Raw genomic sequence first — 18,235 nt, 5'->3', positions numbered from 1 at the left:
TGGCGTTTATTGACCACCTTAATTAATTCACAGCTTACATATGTATACCTATCAAATATTACGAAAATGTGAGTCCCTTTAGCTCAAAAGTTTTACATTTATTTACATTTTTAACGGTTTAAGTTTTTCGCCTTTGATCCTGTTTTTAATGATTCATACACCCAGGTGTTGTGATCAAAAATAGTAGGATCATACTTCGTTTGTGTTGTTTAGAACAGAATAAATCTTTCTCGAAAAAAAGATCACTGAAAGTTCTATCAGGATACTTATCATCATCGGCTTTGCCACGGCTCAAGAGAGCCTGGGATCCGCTTGACAACTAATCCCGAGAATTGACGTAGGCACTAGTTTATCAGGATATTCTTTTACACAGGAAAAAGGTAAAATGAGCCAACCTTAGCCAGCGGCGCGTCGTTCTCCTCGTCGGCCGTCTCTGTCGCGCTGGAGTCGTACTCGTCGCGCCGCGGCCGCGCCGGCGCCGGCTCGGGCGGCGGCGGCGGCCGGGGGCTCTCGGCGCTCGCCGTGTCCGTGTCGTCCGAGCTGAGCACGCTGCACAACGCAAATGTAGACGGTCAAACAAGGCAGTAGAGAAAATTGCAAAATTCAAATTTTATATGGGACGATAACCGCGCGCACATTTTTAAAATTTGCCACTCTTTTCTACTAACAGAAATGGCTTGACAGACTTCTTCTACCTAGCGTTATCCCGGCCTTTGCCAGGGTCCGCATTCCTACTTGCTTTCCTCCACTTTGCGCGATCCTGGGCGTCGTCTCGTGTGAGGTTGACAGTAGTCTGTCAACCTCACTATTTATTTTAAGGAACATTAGAATCTCGTTTCGGTAAGACACAGTGACCGATTGTAGAGTCATATGTAGAGCGAGATGATATCTTAGTTTTGGATTATGGATTAATTATAGTCGTAGGGAGGCCGTTATATAGCATGTAATGTGAGGAAAAGCAAGACAAGGGTATTAGTGAAAAAGCAGCTATATAGCCATATGTAGAGCAAGATTCTGATTAGTCTTAAATGCCTTATAGACGTAAGCAGTTGTATGTGTATCTGATTCTTTCACTGAAATATTTGTTCAAGACAATAAAGAAATCATCATCAGTGGACACATGATGAAACACCCATCACTTTTTAACGCCGCGTGATTGAAAATTACGAATACCTGTATGTTTATCACCCTGTGAAGTCCGACCATCATATCCGTACAGCTTATCTATATATAATAAATAGCAAGATAAACATACCTGTCATCCGTATCGCTGCCCTTCGGCGGCGGTCGCTCCGCCACCAAAGCGTCTAGCTGCAGTTTCTTCCGATACGTGAAGTAGAACGCCTTGAAGCTGGCCGGGGTCTTGCCGCTGCCGGCGGCCATCTTGTCCCAGGAGGTCCCGTGTTCCCGGAGCAGGGTCCTGAACCTGGAGGCCTCTTCCTCGGTCGGGTCCGGGGTCGGGAGCTCGCCGACCGTCTCGAGCCAGCGGGTGATTTTCTTGAAGCAGCCGAGACAGCATTTGCTGAGGTCGCTCGGGATGTCTGCAGGAGAATTGTTTTGTCAGAAAGAAAGATACTATATGTCAAGTATTTATGCTGTAATGTGTTAAATGAGGAGCTCAGGAAGTCAGATATTAAGCTGAATATAAAAAAAGCCAAGTGCGAGTCGGACTCGCGTTCCAAGGGTTCCGTATATTAAGTCCGACTCACGCTTGACTGCACATTTCTAATAGGTTTTCCTGTCGTCTATAGGTAAATAATTATTTTGTGTATTTTTTTCAAAATTTTAGACTTAGTCGTTTCGGAGATAAAGGTCGAACAGACAGACGCACGAGTGATCCTATAAGAGTTCCGTTTTTTCTTTTAGAGGTACGGAACCCTAAAAAGATGCTTTGTTGATTTAGACGCCTCTGGCTGGAAAATACATTTAAAATATGACATAGAGAGCGTATGAAAACAGACTGTTTCTTCGAAAGCCTGTTAAAAGGAGAAAGAAACATCAACTTACTCCACTCGTCCAGAAGAGGTTTCTTGACTTCAGGCGAGAGGTCGTGCCACTTGGGCGGCAGGTGCCGTAGTCGCTTCGCGCGCACCTTCGGCCCGTGGCACGACGGACACCAAGTGTACCTGACAACAATACAATCATGGTTTAGTTTAGATTGGATACAGATGTCTCTAAGGGTCGGTTTGCTTGAGACCTCAGCGATAGAGCCAGCACTCCTCAAGTTTAGCGCTGACTGTTAGTGCCAAGTTTTTCGTCGAGACCGGGGCGGTTGAACAACGCCACCAGAGCAGAGCTGAAGTGACCGCGAGGATTACTCTTCAGCATATGACATCTCAAAGAATGCCACAGACACTGACAGCATATTATCAGATACCAATGAACCCAATCAACCAAAAGCTTTACAGTATAGGCGCGGTTTTCAATATTTAGACGCCGCTGAAGCATGCAACCCTCAAATATCTGATAGCCTTGGATAGATCTCACAGTGTCAGCAGAGGCCAAAGTCTTCAAGAGTGCCCTAGAGGCCTGCAGCGGTCTCATGGCGGCGTTTTTATCACCAGTCATGTCCTGCGTCACTTTCGCACTTACATACTTGTTAGAATGTGACAGGCATGGTGACAAATGATAAAGAGCCGGCCATATTAGCCCTCTTGGAGATAGCTACACGGCTTACCTGCAGCGGACGCACCTCGTGTGACACGCGTCGCACACGCGACTGCCCGCCGCGTCTTCCCGCAGCCCGTAGAACAGCGCTCGGGAACGCGACACGGCGCGCGTCGCGCCGGCGGCGCCGCAAACCGCACACGCCGCTGGCGTCGGCGTTGGTGTCGGCGTCGGCGTCGGCGTGGACGCCGCCGCCGGCGTGGAGGGCGTGCTGATGCGCTCGATCACGGCTGGAGACAATAGAGAAACTACAATTAGGACAGTTTTAATAATAAAGACAGAAAGAGTTAGTGTTTTGATTAGTCTTCGTTACTGAGGCAAGGAATGGTGTTGCGCTGGTGGCCTAGCGGTAAGAGCGTGCGACTTGCAATCCGGAGGTCGCGGGTTCGAACCCCGGCTCGTACCAATGAGTTTTTCAGAACTTACGTACGAAATATCATTTGATATTTACCAGTCGCTTTTCGGTGAAGGAAAACATCGTGAGGAAACCGGACTAATCCCAATACGGGCCTAGTTTACCCTCTGGGTTGGAAGGTCAGATGGCAGTCGCTTTCGTAAAGACTAGTGCCCACGCCAATTACTGGGATTAGTTGCCAAGCGGACCCCAGGCTCCCATGAGCCGTGGCAAAATGCCGGGACAACGCGAGGAAGATGACTGAGGCAAGGAATGATTGGAGAATTATGTCTCTAAATAAGAGGAAATTCACGAGTTAAAATGTATGATATGACAATTTTAAATAAAAGAGAGCTTGACTTTAAATTTCCCTAATTTTAAGAAATATGAATGTGTTCTCGTATGTTTTATTGTACATAAAAAAGTTAATTAAATATTAAACAACCGGAAACTACAAATTCCTAGAGCTGAACTAATTAAAATGTTAAAACTACCAATCAGTTTGTACATAATAAAAATTGATTAAGGTAAATGTGGCGATGACCGCCTACAAGCTCTATCGTCGCTTCTAACTCTTACGTTTGTACAGTCGCCATCAGATATATCGGAGCGGCCAAGGTGTTCACAATATCTGAACACGCACTCTAACGCCCTGACAATAGAGGCGTGTTCAGATATTTGTGAGCGCCTTAGCCGCTCCGATATATATGATGGCGACTGTACACATACTCCGCTTACGGAAGGTCGGTAGAGCAAAAGGAGCGAAGCTCTTCCTTTCTGACTGTGTCTGAGCGAACTATACGTATACATAAAATATACGAGGCAACCAAAAATTTTATATACCCCACATTTACCTTAATTTTTAATTACTTACTAATGATCTGCTTTCAACAATATTACCGTTAATCCCCTGACATATTAAATATTGTTTTTACTTCATCAGATATATTAAATACTAGTTAAACCCCGTGCTCGGCCGATAATCGGGCCGGTATAAATAATGAGAGCTAAGCTCTGTTAATCTGCTTTGGCTTGCAAATTGCACAGAGCGGCGCGGCCTGGTTCTCAGTGAATACAATACTGAGCGATTCAAACTAACCACTGTAAATAGATACAACTTTGGGAACAAATCAAATTATTTAATTAAATATTTTGATTAGTGTTATTTTGAGTACACACATAGTGAGATCGTCAAGGTAGGTAGGTACGCTAGGTACACATTTTAAAATGGATTCACTAATACTGGTTGTATAAAGCGAAAGCTTGTTGCTCTGTAGGTGGTGCAATAGCAGGCGTGAATATTGCATACCCTGCCCGTCCGCCTGATTCTGATTTACGGATTAAGCCAGATTTGTTTGTACATTATCGGACGTACATTGTTACCTGCACTGCACAACTAACCTACAGAAACCCGAGCTTTTCTGCTAATTTTAGGGCTCATTTAGACGGTGCGAGAACTCGCATGCGAGTTTCATTACATTGCGTTATTTGATCGGTCGGCTGAAGTGTTGTAACCTCACTGGTCCGCAATGTAACTAAATTCGCATGCAAGTTCGTCTAAATTGAGCCCTTATTATGGGACCAACACAATGCTGAAGACAAGGAAAAAATACTCACAGACTTTTACGTACGTTTTGGCTAATTGTCGATGTATCCTATACGCTAGACAATGATATAAACGATACCTGTAAAGTACTAAGGATTGAAAGGAATTATGGGCATTTATTGGTTCGGACCTCCTATCTGCTTGTCAAAGGGTGAATTTCTTAATATTCACAATTATAATATAACAGATAAAAACCTATTCCTTCATTAGCCATGTGCCACAAACGAGTGGAATTCAAAATTATCATAGAATTTTGGGCTTCATGTTTGGCGATCGTTAATCAGCATATTTGCCGTTCGATTGGTACTTGGCCAAGGATTTAAACCCACCTTTACAATGAGACCCAACTTAAAAAAGTATGTAACATCAATTGTCAACAATACTTACTAGAATTTATCAACGTTATACAGTTCCGAATCGTAAATCCTAGTAAATTGACGGCCGACGCACTGTGAGTACTTCGACGTGCAATATTGTATTTCGGCTGTCGGATCCGGTTCAGATTTACGGATTAAACCAACAAACAATGTTACATTGGATAAATGTAAGTTACATCTTCGTAATCAAACATGGCGTCAATTTAATATTACTTATACATACTTACATGAAATTTCTACCACAACCTATATAAACCGGTTGTCATAAAATAAAAGTCGATCAAGTAATCTTTTCAACAAGAAGCCCCCTTTGGGAGCTACGTTAACAGATACACACACATACATATAAAATTATAATCGAAGGATTGGCGCCCGATATCAAAAATTCCTAATGACTTGGTTAAAAGTTAAGTTCCATACTGTTAAATTTTGACTCAAAATGTCAATGCTTTTAAACCTGTTTCTTCAATCAACAACGTTACACTTACAATCCGCTTTTCCCTACAAAACGCTTGCTAGCGTCTCTTCAAACCACGTTATTGACAAAGTTAACATTCGAACTATCCCAACACTGTAATTGGCGCTAAACTCGGTTTGTTGAAGTTGCAATATTAACTCGGCGATAATTAACTTTGCCGACAGCTCGTTTCATGCAGCGGCAGCGCGCGGGTTAGCTCGTGTAATTTATACAACAACTAGCGACCCGCCCCGACTTCGCACGGGTTAACAAATTATACACAAACCTTCCTCAAGAATCGCTCTATCGATAGCTGAATACCTAATGAAAATCCGTTCAGTAGTTTCTGAGTTTATCGCAAACATACAAAAATACAAACGGACAGACGCGGCGGGGGACTTTGTTTTATATGGTGTTGTTGTTGCGAAGGTATTGGTATTAGTGTAAGGTCATGTGGAGAAGACCGTTTATCAGGTAAAACCATCTACATGCTGTTTCGTCGCTTCTAACTCTTGCTTTTAGCCACTTACGGTCTATAAGTACCTAGAATAGAAGGCGCCAAGCTTTTCCTTTCCGACTGTGTCTACATCATACCTACGAGAAATCTTGCCCTAAGACTTTATATGCCAGTCTTCCCCACATTAACCTTATCTCTATAACCTCTAGCCACCCAGAGACCTATAAAAAGGTCTCCTGTTCCATTCCAATTTGAACTTTGTGTTGACAAAATAAAATTTCATTTTGCTTGGCAAGGTTTGACGTATGAGCGGCTAGAGGATAACCTACAATCGAAGGGATCAAATTTCTAAGTAACGGAAGGAACCTAATTTAAAAATTCTGCATAAAAATACGATAAATTTACTTAATAAAGAGCCTTTTCTCATTTGATGCATTTCGTCCGATTTTCCTTACAAAATTCTTGAAAACTTCTGTTAAAACCCCATTAGATATTGACAGTGAACATTCGGACGAACAATCGGCGCTTACCAGGTTTGTTCAGAGGGCCTACCGCGAACCACGTTCGACGTGTTTCCTCTCTGTCGCACTTGTAAATTCGTACGTAAGTGTGACAGGGAGGCAACACGTCGTACGTGGTTCGCGGTAGCCCCTCTGATGTTGCAATATTAACTCGGCGATAATTAACTTTGCCGACAGCTCGCTTTGTTATGCAGCAAGCGGGTTAGCTCTTGTAGTTGAGTTTGTTCGTTGTAAGTATCATTGTTATCGAATATCGAGCATCAGAGGTATATTATATGCTACTAGCGAGGCGGCCCGGCTTCGCACGGGTTAATAAATTATACACCTAAACTTTCCACAAGAATAACTCTATAGAAAGGTGTAAACCGCATGAAAATCCTTTCAGTAGTTTTTTAATTTATCGCGAACATACAGACAGACAGAAGCGTCGCTGGATTTTGTTTTATAAGGTGTAGTGATAGCTAAATACCGCTGGTGGTAGTAAGTTTATAAAGCAACATGTTTCACTAAAAAGCGGCCAAGTGCGAGTCGGACTCGCCCATGAAGAGTTCCGTATTTAGGCGATTTATGACGTATAAAAAAAAAACTACATACTAGATCTCGTTCAAACCAATTTTCGGTGGACGTTTACATGGTAATGTACATCATATATTTTTTTTAGTTTTATCATTATCTTATTTTAGAAGTTACAGGGGGGGGACACACATTTTACCACTTTGGAAGTGTCTCTCGCGCAAACTATTCAGTTTAGAAAGAAATGATATTAGAAACCTCAATATCATTTTTGAAGACCTATCCATAGATACCCCACACGTATAGGTTTGATGAAAAAAAAAATTTTGAGTTTCAGTTCGAAGTATGGGGAACCCCAAAATTTATTGTTTTTTTTTTCTATTTTTATGTGGAAATCTTAATGCGGTTCACAGAATACATCTACTTACTAAGTTTCAACAGTATAGTTCTTATAGTTTCGGAGAAAAGTGGCTGTGACATACGGACGGACAGACAGACGGACAGACAGACAGACATGACGAATCTATAAGGGTTCCGTTTTTTGCCATTTGGCTACGGAACCCTAAAAACCAGGGATTCTGGCACAGCGAGGGAGATGATTCCTATTTAATTTGGATAGAAGATTTATCTAATCTAGGCATAACTAACTACAATATTTGTTGACCTATTTGTTTCACACTATATCTCATTTATTCATTCGTATCGTCAAAACCTTGAAAGCCTCCAACCTTGCCACCTTGTCGTCTTTCAAGGACTACATATATGTACTCCTAAAACCGGAAAGTCAACGGATGGTCTAAAAGTTATGACGTTAGCCGCGAAAGCTGAAACGCCGGGTCGGATCCTCTTTAAAGTGTGATTCTATGGAACTTGCTAACTATTATGTAAACAAAAGTCACCAGTAAATTAATAATTCAGAGACAATTTAAATATGGCGGTTTGTCACCACAGAAAGTATGTGTTACAATATAGGGGAGGTGCGTTAGTTTTCGTCCAGCTCTAGTTTTCGTCCACTTGACGAAATTTGAATATATAATACGTACAAATTAGTTCACAAATTTGTACGTATTGCAATCCTTAATGTCTAAACAATATATCTGTCTACATAAAAATGATATTTCGCAAGTAGAAAATTAAAAATCAAATATATTATTTGCGAATCTGTCAAGTGGACGAAAACTAGAGCATGGACGGAAATAGCGCAATGACCCTATATGTGCACGTTTGCCGCCACTATTTGACGCCGCCTGTACCCGCAGTAAAACAGCTCAATTAGTGAATCCCAGTGATCTGTGTGCAAGTTGTAATTGCCCGCTCCGCAAACTCCCGTATTGATCTTACGAGCGAGTCTAGGTATTATGCGGTCTAGGTATTACGAGCGTTTATCAAAGTTGGGCTGGCGGTGCACGATAGTTTACTCGTTTAGCTTACTTTGTGAAACGCCCATGCGTATTTAAAAAATAAAGATAAGATAATTATAAAATTTATTTCATTTAAAAATCCAGAAATAAAACCATCATAATACGCTTAAATAGTTACTTAAATATTATAAAACAATCATGGTTTAGAAAAGTAAACATAAAATAAACGATCTTGTAAGCAAAAATTGTAACTGGCTCTAACGATAACGAACAATTTTGAAATTTTTGAACGACATAAAGCGAATATTTAAAATGTACGACAGGTAAATGGACAGATAATGGTACATTAACCAAGTGCAGTCGTGTTTGGCGCCATAAAACTTTGAAGGGATGCAATTTAAAACTGTGAAATGATTTGTCGATAAAATATATCGTACTATATATTTATAATATATTTTAAAATATCGCTTATATTAATGAATCAAATTTGATCATATTAATGTTAGTGTTAATTTAATTTTTATGTATATTAGTTTCTGCATAATGTCGATAATAATATAACATTTCTTATCCGAAATAAATATTGATTAAATATCGCTGATATTTTCATGTTACGCGACGTTTTTAAGTTGAGTGACACCTCTCTCTCTAAGGCGCGATACAAAGATAAATACCTACATATAATATAGGTAAATAAAAGTCCATGTAACAAGCAGATCGTCAAACGTTTAATCCCTAGATGTCTCTGTTTGCAAGTCGTTAAACTGTCGCGCTCGGCTGGCCGCAAACAGTGACACGCCGCGCCGGGACGGTGGGGAGTCAATTTTACAACGCAAACACTCAAGACCAATCATTTCATTGGGTTATGTTCAGGGCCGGATTAAGCATGTCGGGGCCCCTAGGCAGTGCAATGCTCGGGGCCCCCTTACAGTAAATTTTGCATACATAAGTTCAGTTGTTCAGTACAGGGAAGTAAGTTTGCGGTTTTAATTTCAACCTTCAGGTGTCGGTTGAGCCGATCCGAACATGCCGAACGATGTCTTTTCGCTCTTGCGTAGACATAAAGGTTTTTTATATTAGTTTTTGCCGATTCCTCCTTGCGTCCAGTGTGGGGAGAGCTCTTTTTTTCTCAATAAGTAGTTAAATATTTTGCGAGACTGAACAGCGATTGTCCGACCATACGAGCCACATGATTAAAATTAACCTAATAATAAATATTTTACATGTGTTTAAATGATTATTCATTAACCAGTCAAACTAGCATGTAAGTACAGGGTAAATCGGAAAAGCAATAAAAATCGCGAGCGCAGCGAGCGCGAAATTTTTTGTGAAAGCGTGTTAAAAGCCTAAAAATCCGAAGTTACCCAGTGAGGCGAGCTTTCATGCATGTCCATTGTATTGAAAAGCGAGACCGCAGGCCGAGCTTGGCGCAGCGAGGCCAAAGGCTAAGCTGAAGAAGAGATTTGGTAGACAAACCAAAAATTGAGGTAAAAAGTGAGGCTGAAGCAATCTCCACATTACTGAACAAGCCCAAAGCGTACTTATAACTAGCGAGGTGAGCTTTCATGCGAGGCAAAAGGCCAAGCTTCTGAAATCAATGTTTACATTTGTTAAAAAGCGACGCCGAAGGTCAAGCTGTAAGAAAGCAGCGCTCTGATACGAACCAATCGTCAAATGTTACTCAACAATAATATGTGTCATATAAGACTTACTCGGAGGGCCGAAGTTTCATTAATGAGGTTTAGGCCCTCGGGAGCCTGAAATTCGAGCTCGATTTACAGACTTTAAAAGCTATAAAATAACATATTGTGTGTCTGAGAAACTGATATTGGACATTAGGTATAAGTAGATACCATAATAAAATATTTATGAATTTTGGCCATATGAAACACATTTTTATTGGCGCGCGCGGGGCCACCGGGGCCCCCTAGCCGAGGCGGGGCCCCCTAGTCGAGGCGGGGCCCATAGGCAGTTGCCTACTCTGCCTTAGGGTTAATCCGGCCCTGGTTATGTTTATATATACTTTGTGTTAGGACTGTGAAATTATAGGTTATTAAAATAAGGTTTTTAAGGTAAAAAAGCTAGAGTCTGTGCTGTGCGGAAAGAGGAGAGACGCGGAATATAAGAGAACCAATACATTCCGTGACTCTTCTCTTTCCGCACAGACTCTATAAACAATTTTATTTTAGTTTTTTTTCTGCCGGTTAAGGATCGTCTACACCGCTGTTCAAAGACGTGGACGCAGCGTTTACGCAGTAAAATGCAAGACAAAAACGCAACGCATAAGACACGTGATTGCGTAAACGCTGCGGTAAATTCCGGTGCGATTGCCATATGTGACATCCCACGGGTAAAGGTACCTTATAGCGGTTGGCGCTTACGCTATTGTTAACGCCGCTCCAATATTATTGCGGCGCTATGCGACGTAAGCGCCAGCGGCCATAAGGTACCTTTTACCGTGGAACGTCACATATTGCCAATTTCCTGCATATGGCAATTTCATCAAAAGTCGTAGGTCATTTTTTGCTCCTTATGACCTCAGAAATGCGTGGCTATAATCTCCTTTCCCACCCTGTATTTAACGAGTATCATTTCATTGTGCGTTACACACCCACACCCACTATCTGAAAAATATCTACAATTTTGTCTATCGCTTCTCACATCAACTCTTCTTGCATTTTTTTAAATCAAATATGACGAATTACTCGTGGGAATTTGACTATTGTATTGGTACTTAAATAAAGAGATATAAAAAATGCGCAAAATATTTATTGACTCCTGTGGCCTATTTTATAAAGCTACAAGTTACAATTTACAAGCGGAAGTCTCGTTCTAACACATAGGGTTAGAAAGAGACTTCCGCTTGTAAATTGTAACTTGTAGCTTCATGAAATAGGCCACTGATAGTTTTAGTCTATTATTTGTGCCTAAATAAAAATTACAAATAGCCAATACACATTTTAGGGCAAACGAAACCCACCGCCACAACCCCAATTACCCCGTAAGCACTTGGACAAAGCGGTTAATTGTCCAAATGGATCATTTGCTATTCCGTGTACCGTCCGGGATTACGGGGACGGGATTACGTCCCGGATCAGCGATACATCGCCGCTTTTTGACGTTTTTTACGTAATGGTTATTAACGTTGTGCGTCTTTGTTTGATTAAAATTGTCTACGAGTTGCATTATTTAATAATCTTACTTTTAAAATGATTAACGGTCGGCGGATTAACATGAACAGTGATCGTAAAATAATTACGACTGCAAAATGTGTGCTGAATGCAAAGTTTGACAGTTCTCTATGGGATGACATTATTATTAACCCGTCGTATGCGGCTTGTCAGATTTGATAATTGAAAAAAGTGACCTTGGCATTTAAAACAATAGATTTAAATTCCCACGCACGGCACGCACGGATCCATGTCTAAAGCATACGAGGAGTTAAGCACACCTGATGCAATAGATACTTGATTAACAAGAATGATTTAATCATACGAATAGAGACAACTATAGTGACATTTTAGAAAGAAAGAAAAACTAAAAATACTAATAATTCAACTAATAACGACCACATAAAATCACACGCTCTTTATCATCACAAAATCATACACTATCCCTCAAAAATCTAAGACCATATGGTTTTTTTTAGAGTTCTTCAATAAAGTATCTAAGGACAGATTTCAACACTTTTAACGCGATTTAAATACAAAACGACGGCCAGAATACAAATTAAATCAGAGAGCATCTTGAATTGGATGTAAAATTATAAATGAATGTATTCGAACAAAAGATAAACTGTACCGAGCAAACACTTAATTCACTTAGAGCGTCCCGCGGGATGATGGCTCGGCTTATCACATCCACGACCGCGGCGTTTAGACATTTACAATTAGGGCCGATACAGACGGACTGCAATACGACTGCAAATTGTATGGGAACTGCACGCCAACTGTAACGTCGGCGTGCAGTTCCCATACAAGTTGCAGTCGGGTTACAGTCCGCCTGTACCAGCGGCCCGTTTCTCAAAAGCTTGTAACTTGTAATACAAGTGAAAGTCCCTTTCTAACAAAAGCTGTCAAAAAGTGACATCCGCTTGTATTACAAGTTACAAGCTTTTGAGAAACGAGCCCCAGACCTTACAGGTACTAGTAGTTATACCTACACTACCAATAGCTACCTGCTATATCATAGTAATCATAGTTAAGCTTAGAAATAAATTAAGAATAGAAAAATTCTCAGGTGTGACTCGTACTCACGACACTGGATCGCTAGCTCATGCTCTTCCAACTGAGCTACCGAGACCACACCCTAGGACAGCGAATATTATATCACAGTTTGCTAAAATTAGAGGAATATTATTCTATGGGTGGAATTCAAAGCTCTTAATTACTCTTAACATATTTACAGGCCAATGGAAAATACCTATTTTTTATCAGGTTACATAGGACATACATAGGCGATTGGATTAGCATTTAAATACGGGAAAAAAACCGGAAAAGTTTCATACTAAACCTCATTCTAAGTCTTCACATCACTACCACCCGTCTCTCAGGAACATGAAGAATAAAAACCTTGATTCAATTTGTAATAGAAGAAAAACATATAGTAAAATAAATACGGAGTCGGTCCGTGTGTAAAATATTCATGCTCTGTCGCGATTCTTTGCGCGGGACAACGTTTAAACAATCCGCGGAGAGGCCCTGGGGACTCTGGGGTATGCGGGGGATAGCCAAGATTATACCATTTATATCAGAAAGAAATAGTACTTCAGTCATTTAGAGGCAGTTTTCGCTATGCTGCGTCTAAATGCTGGAACAATTTGCCGCCACCAGTAGTTAACAGATTATACCATTTATATCCAAAAGAAATAGTACTTCTTGACTTCTGATTGAACGTCTTACTTGTCGATTGTCGTCTTAGCTGTTGTCTAACAAATGTTGGGAGTCCCGGTAAAGTTAATACTATTGCTAGCTTACAAGCCAGCTAGCTGGAAGAGATCCCTTAAGGGGATAAGTTCACCTTTGTACACATGAACTGTATTTTCTCTGTGTTTTGTACTTGTTTTGTGCAATAAAGTGTTTTACTACTACTGCTACTACAAGACGAAGTATTAGAAGCGCTTGATACCAAGTAAACGCTTTAACAATTTGTTAGTTAATTCAAGCATGCTTGAAGAGCAGCGACAGTAGCATGGTAGGATTTTTATCGCTTGCCACTATGTGACACTTTCACACTTACATACTTGTTAGAACGTGACAGGCATGGTGACCGGCGATAAAAAGGCGACCATGCTACGACCGCAGGTTGACAATAAAAAAGCTCGTTACACGAGTTATTTTTAATTGTCCTATCTACCTCTAAGATTGACGAAAACAAACCACTATTCAATTGATAAAAAAACGGAAATACCCCTCTAAGTAAATTTAAAGAATACACCAATAATAATTCATATCCAAAACATGTTTTCCTCTCAAACATCACCAGTTAAACAATCGCCCCTCGCCGCTCTGTAAGGTCCCCAGGGGCCGCATCTAAAGATTGCTCCCGTTTTAATCGGGATATTGACCAACAATCAACTTTTATTTGGCCGATTGTCCCCTGGGTGACGCTTTATTTGCATATTGGGGGTATGAATTAGCTAGCACATATTTTTGTATAATAAAAAATTTGGTCCGTATTCCGTAAGTATAAAATTGCATAGAAATGGGGTATGGTATTTCGATTTGCGATCCTTCACCCAACACATTCAAAATGATTAAAAATTAAATTTAAGGGGACAAATATGCGATACCTTAAAAAATGAATATGAAACCTATGTGCTTTTTAGCGGTAATCCCTACCTACATAAAAACCTCTTATCTTATCAATAAATCTTTAGAAAACAAAATCTAAATCTTTCAAAGAACAACACATAGGTATTTCGAAACTCAATAAAGGCAATCGAATAGATTATAAGACCTTGATTTAAGGGAATAATACATAAAATTAACAGAAAACCTGTAGATAGTGTAGAAATTATTTTCGTCGCAAAAATTTCAGCCTTTAGAGTTGTATTTTGGACAGTTTAACTTCCTTTCTGATTGTAATTATTACGGATAAGATTCACTACTATTGTTAGTGCCGTTTTTAGAACCCTTGGTGCCGTGACCAGGATACCAACCACACATCCCTAACCATCCCTATAAAAGACTCTGCTTACTAGGTCCCGCTCGCAGTCCGCTGTCGGCTGCGGCCGGAGCATGTTGTCGCTGTACCGCGCGTGGCTCGGGCCGAGCCCGTGCGTGGCGCGCCCCGCGCCGCCTCCCGGCGCCCACCGCCCCGTGCCGCGCCGCGCCCGAGCACCCTCTCCAGCCTCACCACCACCACCCTCGCCATCATCTACAACCTCGAGCGAGCTGGACGTCGAACGCATCGAACCAGAGACAGACAACAAGCCATCCAACACCGTCTTAGACATCGCTTCTTGCGACGGCCCCGTCCGATTCAGCCGCGTCCTAAACACAGCCTGGAGAGAATCCTCCCCTGACCGCAACTGGCCGTGCCGGCACCGTAAGACGCGAACGACCATCCAGTACTATCCGTGCAAGACGTGCGGCTCCAAGTTCCCGAGTTACTACTTCGTGCATAAGCACAGGAAGAGATGCCACGCCGAGGAGGTGGCAGCAGTTAATCTGGCCGGCGAACCGGAGCCGTCGACTTCTGGTGTTAATTAGGATTAATAGATTGAAGAACCCGACCGCACCACAAAATTAATTCAAAATTCTGATGTGTTTGTGTTTTTGATACTAGAGTTGGCGAAATAGTAGTATTATAAAGAAGGATTGCCAAAATCTTGTAAAAAGTGGTTACATGTGGACGCAAAAATGCTAAGTTATTATAATGTTCTGCATGAAAAACGATAGTTACACAAGAGTGTTGAGTAGTGTTGACAAATAAACAGACGAGAGGACCTACGATTTGTTTTGACAAGTTGCTAAAGTTTTCCAAGATTGATTCAAACAATAAAGTAGAAAAAAATCTGCATTTTTCAAAACGGAACACGAATTCTTTCAAAGAAAAGCGTCGACAAGGCCGCTTAACGTCGGACAATTAATGTTTAAGTTGTAAAGACTACATTTTCAAGATATCCAAGTGTTAGCTTTCTTTACAAATGTTTGAGTGCCAAAGAGTAATGTTTTAAGTGACAGTGGTCGGGTGATAGTTTAATTCTTAAGAGTAGCCAACTTTAAGGAAACATATCAGTATTCGCGTGATGAAACGAGCTTATTTTACGGGCCGTAGATTAAACTGATTTATTGTCACTGTTAAATATATGTTTAAATGACGTTGCGTTGTTTTATTTGCTTCGCTTTCGTTTTTAAATTAGAGTAAAATTATGATTTTAATGATTCGGGACTCTCCTGGCGATACTAGACATTTTCACATTTTAAATATGGAAAGACGGACGTGACGTAATACGGGTCACTCACGTATTTAAAGTCGAAAATGCTCGACATGTTTCACTCAGTACCGAGGAGCGTCATCAGGAGCTTTAATAATTCTGTGTCTCACGGAAGTTTTGTTATTAAAATTTTCACATTTTCCTTAGTAATTGTTACAGTAGTCACATTACTGTAGTTCACGTTATTAACGGTACATATCCCATGTTTCTGTTACATAATTGATTAAACAATTATCATACCTATTTTATTAATCGCTCAATGATCGCCGCTTTCAAAGGATTTTCATGAAATTACATTGATTATATGCCAATTCTCGAAAACTAATCATTTTAGCAAATAATTATGCAAATATTAGTAAACCATTTCTATTTTTATTTTATTTAAGCGAACACTGCTGACCTACACATACCTACACCTACAGTCAAGTGTAAAAATATGGGTGCATAGCATACAACTTACACAAAAAGATGTCCCATAGTTCTTAATTTAATATGTAAGAGCATGGGACATGACATATTTTTGAGTAAGATGTGGGCCCCCATATTCTAACACTTGACTGTACATTTATGTTAATTGTTTTACAAAGATTTACTTTCTCATTTTATAACACTAGTATACTTAGTCCGACAAGAAATTGTAGAAAATTATTGAGGGCGCCACTTTCCTTCGTAACTGTCACACTTTTGACGTAAAATGCTTAAACAGGCAGCAATTTATATGTAAATTGTTTGCTTCCATTTAATTTAATTTCTACTATTTTATTATACTAATTATTCATATTAATTATTTTCTCTGTAGTAGGAGGTTGGTTGATTAAAGTTAATCCCTCATATAAAGTTAATTACCATAACTAAATACTATTATAATAAAAGTAATCAAACGGCTGGATTCCCGCGTCGATGTCAAGTTTGCGCAAAAAGCGAGATAATTAGCGAGTATATTAATTAATCCAGCCGCGTTTCATTACGGCAAAGCAAACGAGCCGCTAATTTGTTGGTTTAATTCACAACAAGTTTGCTCACGGAATGTATAAAATTATGTAGAAACAGTCGCCTAAAGGTACTAGTTGGAACCGGGCGTCGTGTCGTGACCGCAAACGACACGTCGCGGCGACACGACTGGTTTCTATGTATTTTTCTGAAGCAACACGAAGCCAGCGACGTGTCGCGCGACCGTAGATCGGTATTGCCTCTAACTCGAAACCAACGGCAATAACCAATCTTATATTGAATCCGTAAAAAAATAAACAAACTCGTAGTTTAACCCTCTAAACAAATAAACGTGTTTGTAATACAGTGGGGGTCCAAAACCGCGAGTCGCAGTCAAATAGGCCACCCCCAGAATCTATCGGTTGGTAGGTAAACAAGATTTCAGTAAAAAATGATAGCGATTGAGTCCCTAGGCCATCGTACTTTAGGGCCACGAAAAGAAGGCTAAGATACTGCTACCGACAACCGAATTTAGTCGGTGAATTTTTGTTCGTAGCCAAGATGTAACATTTATTTAATGCATTTGAGTATCATTTTATTTACCATAAAATAGCCTAGGCACTAAGTAAATTTTTATCTGAGCACCTCATAATTATGCCGATGGCCAAAGCGTTCGCTAGCACGTCGGGGGTTTACACCTTAGTCATAAAAGTTAGCAACCTCTTACAAACCTCTGTTAAATTTTGTCTTTTTCTAACAAACAGAATGTCAAAATGACATATACAAACGATTGCCTATCAATGGTTTGTTAGATAGCCGTTGATGAATAATAACGCCGTTAGACACGTTAAAAGACGCCACGGATTGCAATACCCAAACGCTATTTTAGGAAAATGTCAATAAAAAATTACTTCGTTTCCTACCTGTCTCCGGCGTCACCGCCGGCTGTGTCGGCGTCGGCGTCGGCGGTTGCGCCGGCTGCGGCGTCGGCGGCGCGGCGGGCGGCGTCGGCGCGACCGTCGGCGGCGGCGTCGGCGCGGGCGTCACCGTCACGGTCGGTGAGGGGGAGGGCGAGGATGTCGTCGCTGTTGTTAACATTGTTGGGGGCGTTGAGGAGGTCTGTTGAGAAACATGTTACATGAGAATTAGGTCCTTATTTCGTGAATTTCTCAAAATTAGCGCTGCTAAAATTGGCACTTCTAAATTACAAATACAAATGCATTTATTTCATTACTTTTTTTCAGTTGTTCTTACTTATAATACAAGGGTTAGGTAGGTAATTAGTCCATATTAGGTATAAAGAGTAAGTAAATAGGTAAGTATTTATCTAAATTTGATTGTTTAAGTACTGAAAAAGGTGCGGGTACAGCTTGCTGCATTTAAACCCGCCCTTGGTTTAAATTTAGTTCAATTTAGTTTTAGTGCAATTTAGTTTTGACATTTATAAAACTTGGTTTTAAAAAGTAAATTTGAGGGGCGCTAGATCCTGGCCGGCAACAATTTTGACGTTA

The 18,235-nt window shown here is 40.6% G+C and overlaps 1 protein-coding gene across 1 annotated transcript in view; it reads right to left on the bottom strand.

Annotated features, from left to right (window-relative positions):
• The window catches only part of LOC134657100 (uncharacterized), a 102,376-nt gene that overhangs the window by 16,589 nt on the left and 67,552 nt on the right, over window positions 1-18,235 (bottom strand). The window contains exons 13-17 of the mRNA XM_063512653.1: window positions 17,648-17,843; window positions 2,678-2,897; window positions 2,008-2,126; window positions 1,256-1,541; window positions 396-549 (exon numbers count right to left, since the gene is read on the bottom strand). Of these exons, the coding sequence (XP_063368723.1) occupies window positions 396-549; window positions 1,256-1,541; window positions 2,008-2,126; window positions 2,678-2,897; window positions 17,648-17,843 (975 nt within the window). The remainder of the gene's footprint in view (window positions 1-395; window positions 550-1,255; window positions 1,542-2,007; window positions 2,127-2,677; window positions 2,898-17,647; window positions 17,844-18,235) is intronic.

Source organism: Cydia amplana, chromosome 19 (assembly GCF_948474715.1).
Source record: "Cydia amplana chromosome 19, ilCydAmpl1.1, whole genome shotgun sequence".
NCBI lineage: Eukaryota > Metazoa > Arthropoda > Insecta > Lepidoptera > Tortricidae > Cydia > Cydia amplana.
This window is presented reverse-complemented; position numbering and strand designations above follow the sequence as displayed.